Source organism: Globicephala melas, chromosome 4 (assembly GCF_963455315.2).
Source record: "Globicephala melas chromosome 4, mGloMel1.2, whole genome shotgun sequence".
In the NCBI taxonomy this organism is placed as follows: Eukaryota; Metazoa; Chordata; class Mammalia; order Artiodactyla; family Delphinidae; genus Globicephala; species Globicephala melas.
Window position 1 is genome coordinate 30,899,774 of NC_083317.1, and position 20,635 is coordinate 30,920,408.

General features: G+C 35.8%; 1 protein-coding gene across 15 annotated transcripts in view; it reads left to right on the plus strand.

Moving 5' to 3' along the window:
- Nucleotides 1–20,635, plus strand: part of ROBO2 (roundabout guidance receptor 2) — a 1,648,891-nt gene that overhangs the window by 1,614,542 nt on the left and 13,714 nt on the right. For 14 of the 15 annotated variants that reach the window (XM_060297904.1, XM_060297901.1, XM_060297902.1 and 11 more), the window contains 2 exons: nt 6,063–6,323; nt 10,536–10,741. In XM_060297904.1, coding sequence (XP_060153887.1) covers nt 6,063–6,323; nt 10,536–10,741 — 467 coding nt within the window. The remainder of the gene's footprint in view (nt 1–6,062; nt 6,324–10,535; nt 10,742–20,635) is intronic. The other variant, XM_060297910.1, reaches the window with a different exon arrangement.

A 20,635-nucleotide genomic window follows, 5' to 3' on the forward strand; every position in this document is an offset into this window, starting at 1 on the left:
GCAAAAAGGACAAAGATAATGAGAAGTAGTCCCTAACATAAAGTAACCGCCACATCAGAATAGATTTCTAACCAATGAGTACAACAAAACGTTACTAATGTCACTATTAGTCGTGCAGATGGAGAGAAATTTTCCTAGCCAAAGGCAAAAAATAGAAATAAAATGAAAGATGAGGAAAAAAAGGAATAGTCCCATTAGTTTTCCTTTAGTACTTCCTACTTTTCCTTTGAAACCCCACCCTATTCTAGTTAAGGTTACTTACCTTTCCTTTATTTGTCATTATTCCTTAAACTTACTTCTCTATTGTAATACTCATCACATTGCATTCTACTTGCTTGTCTATATCTTTCTGCCATATGAGGTTTGTTGAGCTTGAAACATGCACAGGATAGAAGATAATTTGAGAAGGTGTCTTGAGGCCAGTTGTGAAGTCTTGTATGTCTTATAGGAATTCTGATCTTTGGGTATAGAAGGTGGATTGGAGGACATGAGGCTAGGGCAGGTAGATAATGTATGGGATATTGCAGCAGAATGGCCAATACCATGAAAATGATAAGAGAATAAAATAAGGCAATGGCAGCAGGATGGAGAGAGAGGGATAGATTTTATCTTTCTTGGCCTTTCTTGAGCTATTTTCCCCCCACAATACTAAATATCAAATGTTATCAAATCATTGTCCTAATAGACAATGATTTGTTAATTCAGTACTATATCAACAATGGTAAATGTTCTCTCTCATCAATATGCCTCTCTCAGCTAGACAAAAATGTATCAAAATGTTTGTTCTTAGCTATAAATATAATGTATTTTAATGTAATCATATGATGCTAGGAAGAATTCAGTAGTAATTCAATAGAAAACTAATGCTTTGTTTTGCTATTACAATTAGAAATTGGCAGGCTTTTGTGGTTGTTGAACTTTATTGTATTTTTATTAGTAGTTTGGTGTTTGTATCTGGCCTTTCACAAGTTAGTTCACATGCAACATTGATTTGTTGCCATCCTGCTTATTATTCACCAGGCAAGACAGATAATATGATGCCTCATATTTCACTGACAGGAAGTCAAAGAACAAAAGCTCCTCTAGGAAAGGTTGGCCAAAAGACCTTTGGATTGGCATTAGAATCGTTTTCACAGTCTTTTTTAGGTTACTGCAAGAAAAAGTTGAATTTTCATTGCTCAAAGATATACATCTGTAAATATGAAGGAAACTCTAAAACCAGAACTATGCTTTGCATAACATTCATAGAGTCATCTATTATTTTCTTGCCCTTCTTCAGAAACTGCACAAAACCTAAGTATCTGTTGTTCTGGAATGAATTAAGACATGAATACCTCAGAGGTGATGCACAGTTGTCCCCATCGTATGATTTGCACCATATCCCAAATTTCTTTGACCTGTTCTCTCATGTTCTTCACCTAGACTTTCTTTTATCCCCCTCTCTCTATTTTCCACTTCTTGCACAAATGACTGAGATGAATCCATGGATTTTTCTTAGTTCTGCTTCTGTTCCACAGGGGGACAGAGTTTGCTCACTACTGTTCTAGATTTTCTTTGTAGAAAAGACTTGGCAGAATTGATGATAAACACCCATTCTAGTTAAATGGAATAGCAATTAGAATATTTTTTAGTCATTTAGTACATTATGTAATGTAACTGTATAATGTTAAAACTCATATTTTATGGTAGACTCTCCTTTGCCTGATGGTATTTGAATAATAAAAAAATGAGTTGAGTGAAACTAATTACAATTTTTTATGTTACCTTAATACATGATATATGTACCATTACTTACTCCTTTTCTTATGTTCTATATGTATTTTCATTCCATATGTGTGTTCCCTTTGAATTATTTGAAGTAAGCATAGTTTACTACTTATGAAGTAGGGAAATTTTAGGAGATAATTCCCTACTTCCATTTGAAAGATTGAATATATAAATGTTCTTTCTTTGTTCAAAGGTAGGACATCCCTGACAATAGTCTATGTAAGCAAGGAAAGTACATGTACTAGTTTATAGAATAAAATTGTGCTATTTTGTAACAAGTTTATGAAATAAATTTAATTATAACTATTGATAAAGTATAACAGGATGCATATTCCATATTGAAAATGGGCAGTTTTTAAAAAAAAATTAGGCTACTTATACATATTTTTGTTTGACTTAAGAATATAGCATTTAAAGTTAAGTAAGTTAAGGAAAGAAACCTAAGCATTCTTAATAATGAAGCAGTTTGTGAGTTTTCATTTCAAATCAATAAATATGCTTATCATATACTATTTTTAAGGTATTACATCAGATGTGACCAAACAGGAATAGTTCAATGTCATTATGTTAATGTAGCTTAAATCCACTTGAGGAAAAAATACTATTAACATGTGAAAGGTTAAATACTAAAATAAGTTGGACAACAGTTACAGAAATCAACATTGGAAATGGCAGAAGACAGTGTATAATCAATTTTCAAGCAAATGTGCAAAAATATTATCAGTGCAAGTTCAGAAGAGTTATATATCAGTGCTACTTGGCCTCATCAGGGAAATCTTTATAAAAGATATGGGATTTAGCCTGTAGCTTGAAGGATTTGTAAGAGTAAGCTAGGTGAAATTGGAGGAGTCTAGCTTATTTGAAATAAGTTGAATTCTTTAAACTAATGCACCAGGATGGAAAAGTACAAAGAAAGGAGGAAACAAACCAATTTCTTTTGAGCAGGAGATTCTTGTTGAGAAACTGAAGAAAACATCTGAAAAGGTAGGTTGAGGCTTTGACACATTTAATGGACAGAACAGAGTAAAGTGAAGTGAATGTTTTATTCCAAGAGTTCTGATGTTTTCATAGACAGAAAGTGTAAGTGATGTGCAAGATTGATTAGAAGATGGGGAAAATTAAAAGCAATAAATCCAACTGGGATCGTCATTATGAACTTTTACACCACAGACTCTTATCTTCGAATGAAATCTAACTGTGATCTCCAACATAAAAAACATTAAAAATGCCATCGTTTTAGAGCAATATATTTTCTCGGGTCATACTGGTACTTATATAGCCAAGAAATGGGAATACAAGTTTAACCGTTGATATTTTCTAATATATAAGAGTGGTTATTTGTAACACACTAAAGTGTGCCTGATACTAAAATGTAAAAGACATTTCAGAAGAGATATTATCAGATTATACAGGGCTTCTGAAACAAAGTATTCAGTTTGCAACTCATCGAGGTAGAAGATTATTCAGGTACCCTCAACAAGAGATGAAAATTTAACAGCCAAAGATGTCATCACACTCTGTATAAAACCTCTCAGTGACTATCCATCACCCACAGGCAAAATTCCAAACTCTTTCTTGGGGCTGATGAAGCCCTTCATGATCTAGCACATACTCACCTCTCCTGCCTCATCTATAACCAACCTTCTCTATTGGCCAGCTGTTACCAGTTAGAAAGCTGAGTTCTTCAAATACTTTAAATTTTCTCTTCCTCTGGGCCCTCTCATGTGTTACCTAGAATATCCCCTTTTTCAGTGGTCGGCAGAGCCTCACCCAAGCCCCAAACTAATTTCAGCCTCCCTGCTTTATTCTTATAATTATTTGATTATTTGCTACCTATCAGTCTGCCCCACTGGATTTTATGCTCTATAAAAAGATCCAGTTACCTGACACATGTTGGTCAAATCAAAGGATGATAACTTGAGGAGTTTTAAATAGACTTTATTTTTTTAGATGTGTTGTAGGTTAACAGCAAAACTGAGCAAAAAAATACATAATTTCCCAATTTCCCATGCCTCCACACATGCATAGCCTCTGCCACTATCAACATCTCCCACCAAAGTGGTACATTTGATAAACTGATGAAACTACATTGCCACATAATTATCACCCAACATTCATGGTTTACTTTACGGTTCACTCGTGGTGTCGTACATTCTGTGTGCCGATGTACAAAGAAAAACTGGATGAGTGTATAATGACATGTATCCACCATTGTAGTATCATCCAGAGTAGTTTCACTGTTGTAAAAATCCTCTGTGCTCAGTCTGTTCATCCCTCCCTCCCCTTAACCTCTGGCAACCACTGATCTTTTTACTGTCTTCATAGTTTTGCCTTTTCCAAAATGTCATATAGTTGGAATCATACAGTATGTAGCCTTTTCGGGTTGGCTTCTTTCACTTGGGTAATATGTATTTAAGGTTCCTCCATGTCTTATCATGGCTTGATCGTGCATTTCTTTTCAGCACTGAATAATATTCCATTATCTGGATATGCCACGAGTTATTTACTCATTCACCTACTGAAAGACATCTTTGTTGCTTCGAAGTTTCACTAATTATAAACAAAGCTGCTATAAACATCCATGTATAGGCTTTTTGACAAATTCATTTTTAAACAGGATAATTGGAAAGACACTCCAGTGAAACTATTCAAGAATCATCTGGACATTTACAAATTAGTGTTTTGTAAGGGACATCAAGACTAGATATATATTTTTGTAATATTCATTCTATTTTCAGTTTCTTTAATAGAAACCTTCTATATGCTAGATACTGTAATAGGTGCTGGAAATGCAAAGTGGAGAATTACAGAGTTCTCAAGTTAAGGATCTCATAGAATAGTGGGGAAAAAGAGACATGAGGCAAATAATTCCAGTATAATATGGGGAGTGCACAGTATAAGTATCATGGAATTGTAATCAGTTCCATATGGTGGGAGCAGAGAAGGCTCACAAAACTGAGGACATTTGACTTGAACCTTGAAGGAGAAGCAGGAGCTCACAGTCACATGATTTGAGAGTAGTCATATACAGACCCAGAGATTAAAAAAACATAGAGTAGGCTGGTGTTGGGGAAATAATGGGAAATTAAGCTAGAATAATAGGCTGATGAGATGGGGAAGTATCTTTTTTTAGTCCTTGCTAATGGGTTTGAACTTTTTCTTACATTAGCAATATCACTAATAATTTAAGCATAGGTGTGATGTGAATGAAGATTTTAGAAATATAATCCGATTGCCTGTATGGAAGATATAGAAGGGATGATGATGACATTCCAAGAGACTAGGAAAGCTAATGGGCTGGTTCATCTCAGAAGGAGATTGATCTGTGATCGTGGGAGTAGAGGTGAAGTGTAGAATAAAGACTTGGGGGATATTTAAGAGGTTGAATTTATAGGACAATTACATCTAATAAAATTGCTTATCTTATCCTTAAGTCTCCATTTAAAAGTGCATTGGGATCTATTTGATTTAAGAAAATAATAGCACAACAGAGAAGGTGTAAATAAAAATGCTACTGATTTTGTGTCACAATTAAAACATTTGGGATTAATTTTCTATGTTCCCTAACCAGAATCCCTAAAACATGCTGTTTTTAAAATTGTTGTTTTTCTTTTTAATATATATTTTATAGGATTAGGTTTTAAATTTCTGTTTCTATAGATTTGAGATGTTGAGATACAAGGAGACATCAGTTTCTAATGAAAAAATTAAGAAAATTAAGACAGTTGAAAGGCTATTGAATACATTTTGTAGCACAAAGTCTTAATGATTGACATGTCATATGGAATGAAAGGTTGGCATAGATCTAGAATAAGAGTAAATAAAATTATCAAACACTTCTTAGATGAATATTGGCATATTCTGTTGGTGCACAAGGATGAACAAGAGAAGAAAATAGTTAAATCTACAAGCACTAAATTCATTAATTGTCTTTAATCGGCAATTTGGTTTTTCTACGTCAGTAACTTTGTTGGGAAGTTATTGCCTTTTGTAACTGTCAGGGTAACAATTAGCTAAAAAGATCTTTTAAGAATAAATTGAGATCTTGAGATAACCGATGTACTTATGATTAGAAATTAGATAACAGCCAGGTGATTTACTATAATAGTGCCAACAACCAGAAATCAGGAGGAAATAAACTGGGAGAACATTTTAGATGCTACTGTGGTTGCCATTCATTGCCAGTGTATTTGTGTGTGTGTGTGTGTGTGTGTGTGTGTGTTTGTGTGTGTGTGTGTGTGTGTGTGTGTGCGCACCTAAGTGTTAATGTGCTTTTTTTCCTCATTTAATTTCAGCTATGACAGTGATAGCTGGTGCCCACCATTACCAGTACAAACTTATTTACACCAGGGTATGGAAGATGAACTGGAAGAAGATGATGATCGTGTCCCAACACCTCCTGTCCGAGGCGTGGCTTCTTCCCCTGCCATTTCCTTTGGACAGCAGTCCACTGCAACTCTAACTCCCTCCCCACGGGAAGAGATGCAGCCCATGCTGCAGGCTCACCTGGATGAGTTGACAAGGGCCTATCAGTTTGATATAGCAAAGCAAACATGGTAAATATCCTCATGAGGTCAGGGGACCCATGCTTTCAACACATGGATAGAGGAAACGTTCTTTCACATTAAATTCACAAGAGAGTCTCATTGAACTCTACAGCTGGGGTTAGAAATGCTTTTGTACAACTCCTTCATCATCCAGATAAGGAAATTGACTGAAGAAATGTTAAAGAATTTGACCAAAGTCACACAACTAATTAGAGTGAACTGGAACAAGAATTCAGATCTGCTGAATTTCAGGCTCAAGTACTTTTGGCTACACCAGAATCTTTTCTAATTTACAGTTTAGCCTCAATTAGCTTATCCTTGAACTCACTTCCAACACCATAATGAAGGACTCTTTTTAGATTCTTCAAAGTGCCTGTGATTAATTCTGTATGTGTTTGTGAATATGTAAATGTAAGCTTCTGCAAATCACATATGGTCAGTGTCAGTTATTAAAAGACCTTCTTTGGGCTGAACTAAATGAGACAGAAAAGAACAACAATGTTAGTAACAGTAAATGCACACACACAAAAAAGCCCCTAGAATAAATTACAAATCCCAAATTCCTTTTTTTCTCATTGATTCATAAACTTTCATAAGGTATAGATGGCAGTCTGCTGATGTATCCCGTGAAAAATATGACAGGAATACAAGTGGAACCAACTCTCACAATTCTGTGCAGTTATTTTTTCTTATTTTCTCTCCCTTCTCCCAAACAGTAACATGTAAGTTCGACTCCTGAAAATGAAATCTCAGTAACATACCTCTGATTATCTTATGTTGATTTACGTCCTGTGCTTGAAGTTAAAGTTTTATGAAAGAGCCTTAGCTTCTTTTTTGGTAGTTTTAGCTACTGGGATGAGCTGATAATGAGATGTCTTATTCTCAGTGTTAATGAACTATGTGTTTTAAAAATACAACTAAATATACAAAGAGATACTCAAACCAGGAATATCATTTAAAGCTTATTACAAACATAGGTTCTTTTTTTAGAACCAGAGGTTCTTGAACATTTTCTCAATCATCAGATGTTTTTCCAAAGGTCAAAGACATTTTACTGGTAAACAGTATTATTTTGCATCAGTCTGCTTTATAAAATACAACTATTGAAGTTGAAGCCAGCTGCTTTAAGAGCCAGAGGATTTCTTTCAAGTTAATTAAATGAAGCCCTGCCTATTAGTCCTTTAAAGCACAGATTCTAGCTTGGAGGGTCTCAGCGCTGCCTGCGTTTTGGAATCATCTGGATAACCTGATGCATAGGCCCCAACCCCAGATATTCTGATTGTTTGGTCTGGGATTTGACTAGGGTCAGCCAAGGCTGGACCACGGCCACTGCCGCTCCTTAATAGCTGCATGATAATGGGCAACTCGCTTAACACTTCTGTGCTTCAGTCCCCCATTTGTAAAATATAATGGTAATAGGAATTGACTCATCTACAAAGTGAGAGGGCAGTCCCCCCAAGACCACCCTCACTTCTGACACTATGTACAAGTTTGGAGAGTCCCCAAGACTACCCCCAGGTTCAAGAATCGCTAGAAGGAGCCGCAGAACTCACTGAAAGCTATTATACTTGAAGTTATAGCTTCTTATAGTGAAAAGGTAGATTAAAATCAGCCAAGAGAAGAAATGCGTGGGAGAAAGGCTAGGAAATTCCAAAGACGGATCTTCCATTTGTCCTCTCCCAGTGGAGTAGTGAAAAGCACAATTTCTCAGCAACTCAGTGTGACGATATGGGTCAACCAGGGAAACTCACATGAGCCTTGAGTTTCGGAGTCTTTATTGGGGGTCTGTCACATAGATGTGGTTGACTATCTGCATGGCTGACCAGGGTCTATGGCCCCTCCAGAAGGTGAGCTGATATCCTGTGACTCGAAGTTCCCTCCATAAATCATATAGTTAGACTTTCTGGAGGAGCCTCTGGCCTCCAGGTAAAGACATTTTATCAGACAGGATGTTCTAGAGCTTAGAGATTACCTCTCGGGAGTACAAGGCAAAAGTCTAACTTCTCTTTGGGCAAGGTCAAATTCTTTATTTCACACCATTGTTTTTGGGAGAATTAAATGAGTTTACGCTTGTATAGTACTTAGTAAATTATCTAGCCACGTTATAGCTGTTATTATTCAGAGGGCTTGGGTTTTCACCTGAGTTGTTTATTGCTGTCTTTCCACTCTTAGAGCCCCACTTAGTGAGTGCTCTATAGACACTTGCTGAATGAGTGAACAAACTAGTTCTCGTCCACCTGCCCCAAGTACCCACAGAGCACACCCTGCTTCTCTCTCTGAGTATGCTTCTGTTAATCCAACAGTCCTCCAGAATGCCATGCTGACGCCCCATGTAGGAGGTATGAGTCTTCATGTGCTCGCACAGGACCTTGCCCTACTAGGATGGCAGTGCCAGCCCATCTGGGCTGCACATCGACATCACAGGAGGAGTATGTAAAAATAATAATTCCAGGCTTCACCTCCAGGGATTCTGTTCCTATTGACCCATGAAGTGCAGAACACAGTGCCTGTTACTAGAAGATACTTAAAAACGTTACGTACCCTTTTCCTGTTCATCTCCTCATTCTCCCGAATTCAAGGAATACACTTTCACCACTCAGTGTGTCTTGGTTCCATCAAGAGGTGTCACCAGTGCTGTAGGACTAGAGTGTTGGTCTGTTCGGTCCTTCTTAGGACCAAAGTGAAAATTATTAGACAAGAATGGCTCATGTATATAAATATCACTTTATATTCTCTTGCTCATGACTTGACTCACTCCATCCACTCTTCACAAACAGAATTTGAGGTTACACTTAGAGCAAGATGTTGCCATCAACACTCAAGATTTTCTGTGAAAGCATTAGTTAGGAAACTTCCTGACTTTCCAATGAATGAGCTGTGATGAATGCCAGGTAATAAATGGGACCTCAAATGCCTTATCTATTAAATTAAAGATGTGGGCCTGATGATATTGAGGTAGCTTCCAGAACTAATATCTTAGGTTTTTTAACATTAAAAGGTCTAGAATCTTGTTAATATTGGTGTTGGTTACAAGTTCAAGAATGCAGTTGGGAGAAGAATATTAAACAAATTCTGGAAAAATGAAATATTTTCCCCATAAATGCAAATATTAAAGAAAATCTTGTATCTTTAATTCAAAAACTAACCATAAAAATGCATAAATCGCCCTTAAATCCAGTGGTCTTTTAAGTATTTTCTATCAAGGCAAAAAAAAACCCCAAAAAACCAAATGTGTCAAAACATGCTATATTCCCTCTATAATGACAGTAACAAATAACAGACTTACTTTCCTTCAGCATTTTATGGTTTAGAAAAAACTCCTAAGTAGTCACCAAGCGAGCTGACTGGACTCTAGTGTCCAGCTCTGCATTTTACTAGCCATGTTATTTGAAACTTAAGTCACTTAAATTTGAACCTCCCTTTAAAAAATTCTGAAAGAGAGGTGATATACCAGTTCTATCTACTTCCCAAGGTTGCAATTAGAGTTACTCATTCATTGCAACTGGTTTATTTGGCACACCTACTGTTCTAAACACAGAGTGCTGAGATGAATCTTTTCTGCCTTTGAGGTGTTTAAGACTTTGGTGGCTAAGACAGATGCAAAAATATTAGCTAGAGCAAAAGTAGCCATTCCTCCCCAGTTTAACCTAAACTCGTTAAAGTGGAAACAATCACCCAGCCTGATTCCTGGGGGATCGTGCAGGAGGAAAGCCTCGTAGGGCAGCGAATGGGCCATGGTTGGAGGGAGAAGGTGTTGGTATTAGATTTTCATGTGACATCTTTTCCTCATAAGGGCCAGCAGGTGACGTGGGTTACACAGGCTGAGTAGAACTTTGACACAAAACTGGGAATGTAATTGTATTCTTTTTGGACCAAAAAATATCAGCTTTAAATAGATATGTGTGATGAATATTCCTATTCTCCTCTGGGTGATTTATTTGCACAAAAATGTTGGGTCTGTAGTCTTTTTCCTCTGTGTATCATCCCATAAGTACCCATAGAAGAGTGTAATAGTCTATACTGTTGTTACTGTTTTGGCAAGTCATGTATACGTAGACCATTGTCTCTGCTGAAATGTAAGAAAGCATAGTAAGCTCCAGAATTAGTTAAAGGAAAGCAAGAAAACAAAATTAGTTACCACAGCAGGCTGTTTCATTCTAATTACAATTTTGTGGAACGCTAACCAGTACTTTTTTTTTTTCCTTCCCTTGTGAATTCTAGGCATGTTCAAAGCAATAATCAACCTCCGCAGCCCCCAGTTCCACCATTAGGTTACATGTCCGGAGCTTTGATTTCCGATTTGGAAACAGATGTTCCAGATGATGATGCTGATGATGAAGAGGAAGCTTTAGAAATCCCCAGGCCCCTGAGAGCACTAGAACAGACCCCCGGATCCAGTACGGACAATCTAGACAGCTCTGTGACAGGTAATGGAACTGATTTAATAGGAATAAGTGACCCATTTGTAATATTAAAATGCATCGAAAGTCAAATACTTTCTTATGTAAGATTTATTCCACTCCATCTATTTCTTTAACATTTTTAATATGTTAATATTAAACACAAAATTCAAAAAGGATTTGGAAATACTTTTGCTTCGCTGCAAAAATGATAAGAAAAAATCATGAATTTTAAAAAGCTTTAAGACATGAAAGAAAACTCAGTTACATCCAGGGCTTTCATGAAAAGTTCACTCTACTGGGGAAACAAGTCTATTACGTAAAAAACCTTGACTTTTAAAAATGATATATTTTGTATATCAGGAGCAACATACAAAGTGAATGCAATCTTAAAACGCTTCTTGATATTTCACTCCGTAAAATCATTCACTGATGAAAATAAGCAACTCTTCAGAATAAGGCTCTCTAAGGTTGCACAAGGTATTATTTTTAGAGTGGAGAAAATGTATAGCGAGATAAACTATACATTTATGCATTTCATATTGTTGATCCAATAATTGCTTCTCTCCCAAGAAATAGTTATTTTTGCTGTTTACCCCTTTGACTTCCTCTGGCCTCCTTCACCAAGTGAAAGGCTGCAACTCGTATCCTCCTAGGATGATCCCAGGACTGCCACCTTTTTCCAAGGATTTAAATTTAGCAAATTGTATTTAAAAAAACTTAAATCCTAATGTGTACACAGTGACTGTGGAGAAAAGTAAAAATTCAGTCTTTCTATTCAAGTAGGTATCCGTTCTTTGATACACACACGCAAATGCCTCTTACGTGACTATAAAGATATAAGTGCCACAAATGTGTCGCCCATGCATGTCCTATCCTTGAGTCTTCTCTGTGTGCCACCCATTTCTATATTTACCTTCATGACACTCTTCATTCTAGGAGTGCATTTTACCACAGTCCCATTTAATTCATTTTTCCTCCAACGGCTTCTTAATTTGCACACATTTCACACTGTGTGTTATAGTTCAAAAACACTGATGGAAATTCCTTTATGAAAGTGATGGAGAAGCATGAGTACCTACATGTTTCCTCTGCACGACTTCCTGAATTACACAATGTCATGCACAAGCCTACACTTTTCAGGTTTTCTTTTTACCTGGGGGCCGTCTGCATGCCGAGCTAATTAAGATTTAAGAAGTGCAGATAAACTGCTGTGATTTGAAATCCAGATCCGACTGAAGGTGGCAGAGCAAAAGTTTAAATCTTTGAATGCAGAGAGCTAACTTATTACTGCACTATTATGTTAAGCCCCTTTGCCTGAATTTCTAGCATAATCTCCTTCAGGGTAAAATCTGCATAGTTTTGCATGTCTCGCTGCTGATACTGAACTCTTTTCTATTAGGAATGCAGTAAAAATTGCAATGATAAAAGTCAGCCAGAGCCTATGTAGTTCTTTTCTTAAATATTATAATGTCAAAGATGATAAATATACCTATAAATCAGGAGAAGGCCATTTTGAACTTTTACATGCTCACCTGTTAATAACATGTTTCACTGTTAATATGACTGCAGTTAAAGACAATCTGAATTTCCCCTTGTAGCTGGTATAATGTTCATTCCAAATGAAGCTTTTATTGGTAAGAAAAAGTCTGTTTTCCTACTTAAATTCGGTGCTTAATTACTGCCATATATAAAAACCTCAAGGTGTTTAGGTATGCATTCCACAATGAATTTATCCTATGAATAATATCTCTCCTTAGTTAGTAAAAGAAGTTGTACTCTATACCAAAGGAGCCAAGCAGGAAACTTTTTTCTTTTTTTGGGGGGGGGGGATTTACAATAACTTTGTGGGGAAGGTATGATCAAAGATTTAATTTGCTTTCTAGGGTGTAAGTGTAATTTAAAGTAAATAAAAGTTAAAAATAAAAGTAAATATAGTTTTTCAGAAAAAGGATGTGTGTGTAGGGAGGGACTGTGTGTACAGAAGAGTGTGCGTGTCTGAAAGTATAGCCTGGGTTTGTGATTATGTGTAAGGTGTGTGTGTGTGAGTGTACGTAGGAGTATGTATATGAGCATACATAGGACGTTGAGTGCAGTAGAGCATGTGTGCATGTGTGTATGTGTACCTGGGGGTGGCCCTGAGATGCATGTGTGTATGGACCAAATGCTACAGAAACCAACATGCTAATGAATATTGCTCTAACGTGTTTATGTTTTCTTCAGACACTCAAGGCTAGTTTAATGGTGCTAAATGAGGTGGGCAATAAAACAGAGGCTATTTCCATTGGCTTTGTATGTTTTTAAGATGGTAAGTGCCCACGGAGAGGATTCTGATTTTTCCTCAAATTACCTTGAATTCTAAATTTGTGTGTGGTGTGAGTAAATTAGTCATCACTTTCATCTGAATTCTCTATTTTCATTTTCATGAAACTAATGACCATTTTTTTATGAAATAGAACTAACAGTTACGTACCAGTCCTTGAAACTCTAAAGCCAACCAGAATGAAAGCCCAGCAATAACACAAAGATGGGCTAATAAGACTGTATATAAAATTATTTAGAATTTTACTTCTGAAATATGTTGCATTCCAACAGCTGCCACATTAAGGAATATCAGCAGTTAACAGGGTACAGAGCCTATTTTTGTAAAGAAATAAATATATTATTTTCAAATGTTTTCGGAACAACTAAGTAATTTATGAGGGCCTTTAAATTTTTTGAAATAATGCTTCATGAATGGAAAAGGCCAAGAAGAGAGGAAAGTATCAGTAATTCTATAACCCATAGTCTCAGTGGCTTAGTCTGGTTGGGTAGTTATAACAAAATATCATAGACTAGGTGGCTTAAAGCACAAACAGTGGAAAGCTGACAAGTCCAAGATCAAGGTGTGGGCAGACTGGGTTTCTGGTGGGAGCCCTCTTCTTGGCTTACAGGAAGCCATCTTCTCACTGTGTCTTCACATGGCAGAGAAGGAAGCAAGCTCTCTGATCTCCTTTTATAAGGTCCCTAATCCCACCTTCATGACCTCACCCTCATGACCTCATCTAAACCTAATTTCCTCCCAAAAGCTCCACCTCAAAATACCATAACGTTACGGGTTAGAGCTTCAACTTATGAATTTTAGGGGGATGTCAACATTCAGTCCATAACATTCAGGCGTGGAAAATGTATTTGAAAATCTGTTATTTATTGATTTCCACAACAAATATTTATTGAAAGTCTATTCCTTCCAGCCACTTGGCTAGGAATTTAGATTTGGTAATAATAGTAATAATAACAACAACAACAACAACTTGCACATATATAGCCCTTTGTACACCCAAGGCACTCTTCTAAACAGTTGCCTGTTTTCATGTATGAGTGGCTTAGTGAGCTAAGAATGCTTCTTACATTTTTAAAGGGTTGTAAGAAAACAAGAAACAAACAAAAAGAAAAAATAAATGACAGACAGCAAAGCCTAAAATATTCAGTATATGGCACTTTGCAGGAGAAGTTTGCTGATCCCTGTTCTAAGGTTTTAACATGTATTAACTCATTTAATTGTCACAACCCTATTTTTATTCTCATTTTATAGATAAGGAAATTGAGGCACAGAGGGGTTTAAAGACTTTCTTTAAGATCACCCACCTGATAAGTGGCAGAAGAATGTTCAAAATCAATCAGCCTTACCCCAAAGACCAGTTGTCATGATCCCTGCTCTGGAAATGCTCAACTGTTTTCTCATCTTTGGATTTAGCATATTTAAGAGGAAAATGATTTCCTGGTCTGTTCTTCTCTCTCCCTTTCTGTGCATGTGCATGTATACATATATGAATAAATATATATTTATACAAATACAACACATTATTTTATCTCTGGAAACATTCATTTTTACCCCTTATACACTTAATAAGATCAAAAATATTAAATTTTTAGATGTAACTTTTATTATTTGTTTTTTTCATATTTCATTCTATATTCAGTTATAATGACTCATGCCAACAAAATTCAACTCTCATAGGGAGTCACATTTTTATAATTTTATTTTAATTTATACTTACAGTTTAAACCTACTTGGTTGTAATAAAGTACAAACAATGTTCTGATTACAGCACATCACACTCTTTTTTGTCTAGAAAGTAAACATACAGGATTGTTTCAGTCTTCAGGAATATGCTTGTAATATTTCCTTCTAAATGTCAAACCCACCACTTTTGAGTAACAGGTTGGGGGAAACCTTTAATACTTTTTTCTTTGACTTCCATGGTGGGAGTCAAGGGTGAGTGTTTCCTGTATTTAATGACTCCAGCACAGGGAAAAAAAAAAAAAAAAAAAAAACAGAAGGCAATAGGAGAGAGGGCAGGAGAAAAATGTCCTGAACATGGAGTCAAGATTCTAACTGCCTCAGTGATCACAAAAAGTAACACTGAGAGTGAGTGCTGTTAAATGAAACAAATAAAAGTTTCCTTGACTGCTGAACCCCACGTAAATACCCTGGTTGAAAGGAAATAGGGGCTGTATATTTTCTGTATTTTATGTCTTTGGAGGTTTTTGCTGGAAGTCCCAAAGCAGATTATTTTGAAAACAGTAAAACCTGGCAGCCTCACCACCTTACTTGACCACACAGCTTTTAAAGAATTGGCCACTTAAAAGCATGACCTGATTTCTTGCTTTTGTTGCAAAAATTTAAGGAAAATATTTTTGTAATAAGGAAATTTCAGAGGTAATGCTAAAAATCACTAAATAATTTTCTTAGACATTCTCCACAGCTCTGATTTATTTAAAAAGAAATTAAATACTTCAAAATTTAACAGATAAACGTGGAATATCATATATTCAATTTTTATCTGAGTAGAACAAATTAGCAGGTGTCATAGGTCACAAGGAAGAGATTTTTTAATTTCTTATTTTGCTTTCCCTTTTATATTACACATTCCTTTCTCTCTGAGGAATGTAAGTGAATTGTTGTGCATTCAATATGTTTGAGTGAAAGAACTTCTAAATATTAGAAATGTTCTTCTACATCTAGGCAGAGGTCAATATTTGGATTGATTTGTCCAAAGACACTTAGAGCTGAAGATTTTATTTAACAGATAGTTAGACAGATTGCACTTAATAGGAAGAGCTCCTGTATTAAATATTGGCTGAAAAAATGGGGGACAGCCAGTTTTTGTATCTCATAAAAATGGTAATGCAACAATTAGCAGGGTCATATTATAAAGCATACACTTTACTCTAGCTTAATGGGTCTAAGGATGAGCATCTATCAGCAAGGAAGGATTTAGCATAAAACAACATGTAAATGAATTGATGACTGATCATAAATTAATTTTAGTGCTGAAGACATAATGGAGATACAGCAAGATACCACTTTATCATGGTATTTTACTGCTCAGTACCATTTTGCAACAGCTTAATGTCCTATCTGCAGTTCTTCCTTAACAGCTTGAATACATTTGAGATTTTTTTGGCCTTTCAGCAATTTTTAAACCTGAGAAACTTGGAAAGATGGAAGATGCAAACACAAATAAATCTGGCTATGTTACACAAATTCATTTTTCATTAAATGTTTAAATATGTATTGATTATGTTTGTGTCTATAACATGTCAAATTGGCATGGATTGCTTGTAATTTGTGAAGAATCTCTACCTTCGCTGTTTTACCTAGTTTTGGTTTCAACTTTCGTGGTTATGTTTACATTTATGAAAGAAAGCCAGTTATCACAAAAATGGCTTACTTTCTAATTGATGAATCACTGTTTTTCTTTTCTTATAATCATTGTCTTTTTTTGGTAATAGTTTACATAAATCTTCAGATAATCTTTGATGTTTAAATATAAAGAAAAAGAAAGAATGGTAGCCACAGAGAGATGAAATCAGAAATCATGAAATAAATTTTAACAATTTTACACTATGGAAGAAATTTAATATATGTTATATACTTTTTTACTCATGGTGTATTGCCAATTTTCCTTAAAAATATTTCCCGCAAATGTAGCCATTCCGTATATCATAAGTACTCCATATCTCAAATAGAGAGAATGGGTTGTCAAACATAAAGACAGAGGAGCAAAGAGGGAAAGAAATTTTTTTTCCTTCTGTTTGTTTCCTTCTTGCCCTCCATTTTGAAGGCAAACTCAACTATATTAAGCTGAAGGCACTTGGCCCTCTTTAGTTTGTGGTGATGAGGTTTCCTATTGCCCATTATGGGCAAATCACTATGGCACACATCTCTTCAACTCTAAAGTCATCTATCTAGTTTCTTTGCTCTTACAGAGAGTGGTGAAAAAAGAATATCTTTCTATATTGACCAACACCCACTTGAAGCCATGCCATTCATCCATGCTACCCTCTCTTCCCAGGGAAGGGGAAAAAAGCATCAGAGAAAACTTCGTGAATAACTGGAATTTCTGAGTAATAGTAAGGAGCATTAATGATTGAGATAAAGTCAGAGCAAAGACCCAAAGGCCGGAAAATAGTTGATTTGTTTAGGAATTGGCAAATCTGTATGTGGAAATCCTCATATGAAGGACTAGTTACATCACTGCTTTCCCCATTGTCCAAGTAATCAACGGGAGTTGACTGACTTTATATTCCTTATTTAATAAATGTTCTGGGAGTTATTTTGAGTATGTTCTTTCTGTAACTAAAGTAAGGCCATTGCTAGGAAATTACACATGGAATAGAATCCCATGCAGAATTTATACTGAATAATGAAAATATCGAAGGCATTTAATTCATTATGCCAATGTTCATTGAATTTTTACTGGGAAATGTCCCTGTACATGAGGTATTAAAATGAATAATAAATAGTTCCTAATCTCCAGAGTTCCACTGTCTGGAAGAGAAAACATATATGCAACAAACACTAGTTTGTAGAGATATGATATGCTACCATATGCATACTATTTGAAAAACACAAGAGGTAGAGAAATTGATTCTCTCTAAGACAGGGTTGAAGACGAAGTGGAGTCAGGGTGATAAAAGAGATGATATTGATTTGGACTTTGAAGTTAGGCACTGGGCAATACAGTTAGTAACAATCTAGAGGTGTGTCAAAGGAATGAGAGGCAATGGGGCTGAACTGGCTATTAGAGGGAATGGGACTGGAAAGGTAGGCTGGGCTAGATATTGAAGAATCTCAAATACCTCAGTCAGTGTTTAAATGTATTGGCAAACTAGGTAAGGCTTTGAATGGAAAGACAGAATTATGTGATAAATGTCCCAGAAAAAGTGATTCATATGACAAGGTGGAAGATAGAAGGAACCAGAAGGAAATCAGTTAGGAGGAGCTTAGGAATGAAACTGGAGATGTAGAAAAGGAGATGCTTGTTTGGAGAGTGAGTTTCAAATAGCCGGCACAGATTTATTTGCAGATTTCAGCAGACATGTAGAAATACAGAAAACAGGACATAGAAGGGACCAAAACTGAGCTTTCCCATGTTTCCAAAGTATCCTCAGTTCTAGGGTTTCATATTCTTTTGTGATCACTGGCTGAATCACTTTGATTTTTTTCTTATCTACTGTAGCATTATATTGCAAAACTGATTGCATCATTTCTCCTTTCATTTTGGGCTGCTGGTCCTCGACTTGTGATTATTAACTCAGAAATGGTTCTCTCAGAGGAGGCTCAGTTGCTGGTGTTATCTTGGCTTCCTTGCAGTGGCCTGTGTCAAGGGAATTTGTTTGGAAAGTAAAAAGTGTATCTCCATGCTTTTGGCAAATAGAATCAAAACTCTTTCTTTTTCTGCTACACTTAGCACCCTTTTAACTTCTCTGATCCTTCTAACCCCTCCAGTGTCTGTTTTCTCTGTCTTGAAAGTGCATAAACCCGTGTTATTGAATCCTGGCACCTGAACTAAAAGTACAAACACTTTATCGTGGCAACACTTCTAACTCTACTGCTGTCTCTTAAATATTGGAGTAAAGGGGGAAGAAAATCTATGGCACTTAACTTTAGTCTCTTTGATGTGAATACGTGTTTGTTTTATTCTGGAATATTAAATTAGCTTCCTATAAATACTTTGTGCCTCTCTTTTTAAAAATTTGGGATAAGCAACACTTGGTATTTTTATTGTGTCATACCCTAATGGTACAACAACCTAAATAAATACTGTAATGTTAATTGTTTTAAGTAATAGATCGTCTCAGTGTGCTTTGGTCTAAGAAAAAAAAGGATAAAAGTGTAAATGACTTGCTAAAAATTAAGAATAAGCATTATTTCTCAATAGCATCATATTTTGCAGCTCTTTACGCATAAAGCTGTGATTCTTTTCCTCTATTGCCATGTTGCACTTTGCAGAAAAATCCATGTTAATGTCAGTGGTATTCTTTATAATGATTAATTTTCTAAAATAAAGATTAGTATTAAAGAGAAAACTGGAGGTCTTAAAGTGATTGAAAAAGAAAGAAATCATACTAAGCTTTGAAAAAAATAGAACTTTTCAAAAATAAATTTTTTGTTATATTCTAAGTCTATTTGCTCTGGTATTATTCATACATTTTTGATTATTAGTGTTTGTTATTTCCTGAGCAATTACATTTTTATTTTAAATTCTTGAAATAATTCTAGCCCTTCTGCAGTATGTGAGTGTAGATTTCATGACGATTATCACTAGTCTGCATTAAATTCAAAATATATTCACACTATTTGTTCAACTGAGTTCTTGATACGTTGACTTTAAACACACTATAATTTATTTCAGTAAAAATGTTTTTCTCTGAAGTCTAGGCCTTAAAATATACATAGCAATTCTCTTTTAGAAAATAATAGTGTAACAATTTAAACAAGGTAAGAACGGAATCATACAGAGCATGTTTTGTTCATGTGTTGAAAACAGATACATGTCTTAAATGAGCTTAATTCTTCTGCACTAGAAATGTTTAAAACATGGATGATGCTTGCACATGGCTAAAGAAGTCTTGATGAAACCCGATTTACCTCAAGGAAGAGTGAGGAGTGAAGGCTTTTGTTCATTAGTATAGTTATGTACAAGCAGATGAGCTATCCAATATATACAACTCACTAGACGACTACATTTGTTTTTAGGTTCAATGGTAAATGGATGGGGCTCTGCATCTGATGAGGACCGTAACTTTTCTAGTCATAGATCTAGTGTAGGTAGCTCCTCAGATGGCTCCATCTTTGCCAGCGGCAGTTTTGCACAAGCACTGGTGGCAGCAGCAGATAAAGCTGGTTTTAGGCTGGATGGAACCAGCCTTACAAGAACAGGTTGGTAGACTGAGTCAACACTCTTTGCATGAGAGAATCTTGTCCTTGGACACTGAGCTATTTATCTTCTGTTCTTTCTCCTCAGTGAGTCTGACTGCAGGGTTTTCTTTAATATGCATGAACACAGTTTGGGTGCTCAGTTATCAGACAGAACTCTATTCTGATGCCCCCTTTGCAGAGCCAAGAATAGGCTCCTACTCACCACCTTCCATCCTTTGTTCCCCTTTCCCTTCATGGTTCTGCTGATTAATTGGAATATGCTTCCTTCTTATACTACAGCAAAGCTGCAACTCAGATTGCCATTAAATTTTCAATAATTCGCACTTTGCAAAATTCTCACACAATCAATAATGTACCCAGTGATTAAAATTATTCAGCTTTTATCTCCATTACTTTCCTTTGCCCCATTTCTTTCTGCAAATGCATTTTCTGGGAAGGTTTTCTCAGCATGGGGTGAATGGGTCTGAAGCTGTCAGTCTAACAGTTCAAATGGCTGATGGTCTTATTAGTTGTTTGGCTGTTAAGATTTTAATCCAATAATTTATTATTTGTTTTAAAGGATGCTAATTAAAAATACACCCACTGCATTTGCAAGTTAGATAAAATGATGACTACTTGTATGTTGCTCTTTATCACAATCTAATTTTGGTTTCTGAAATTAATAAATAATAATAATATAAAAGACCAAATATGTAATTTTTCACATTTCT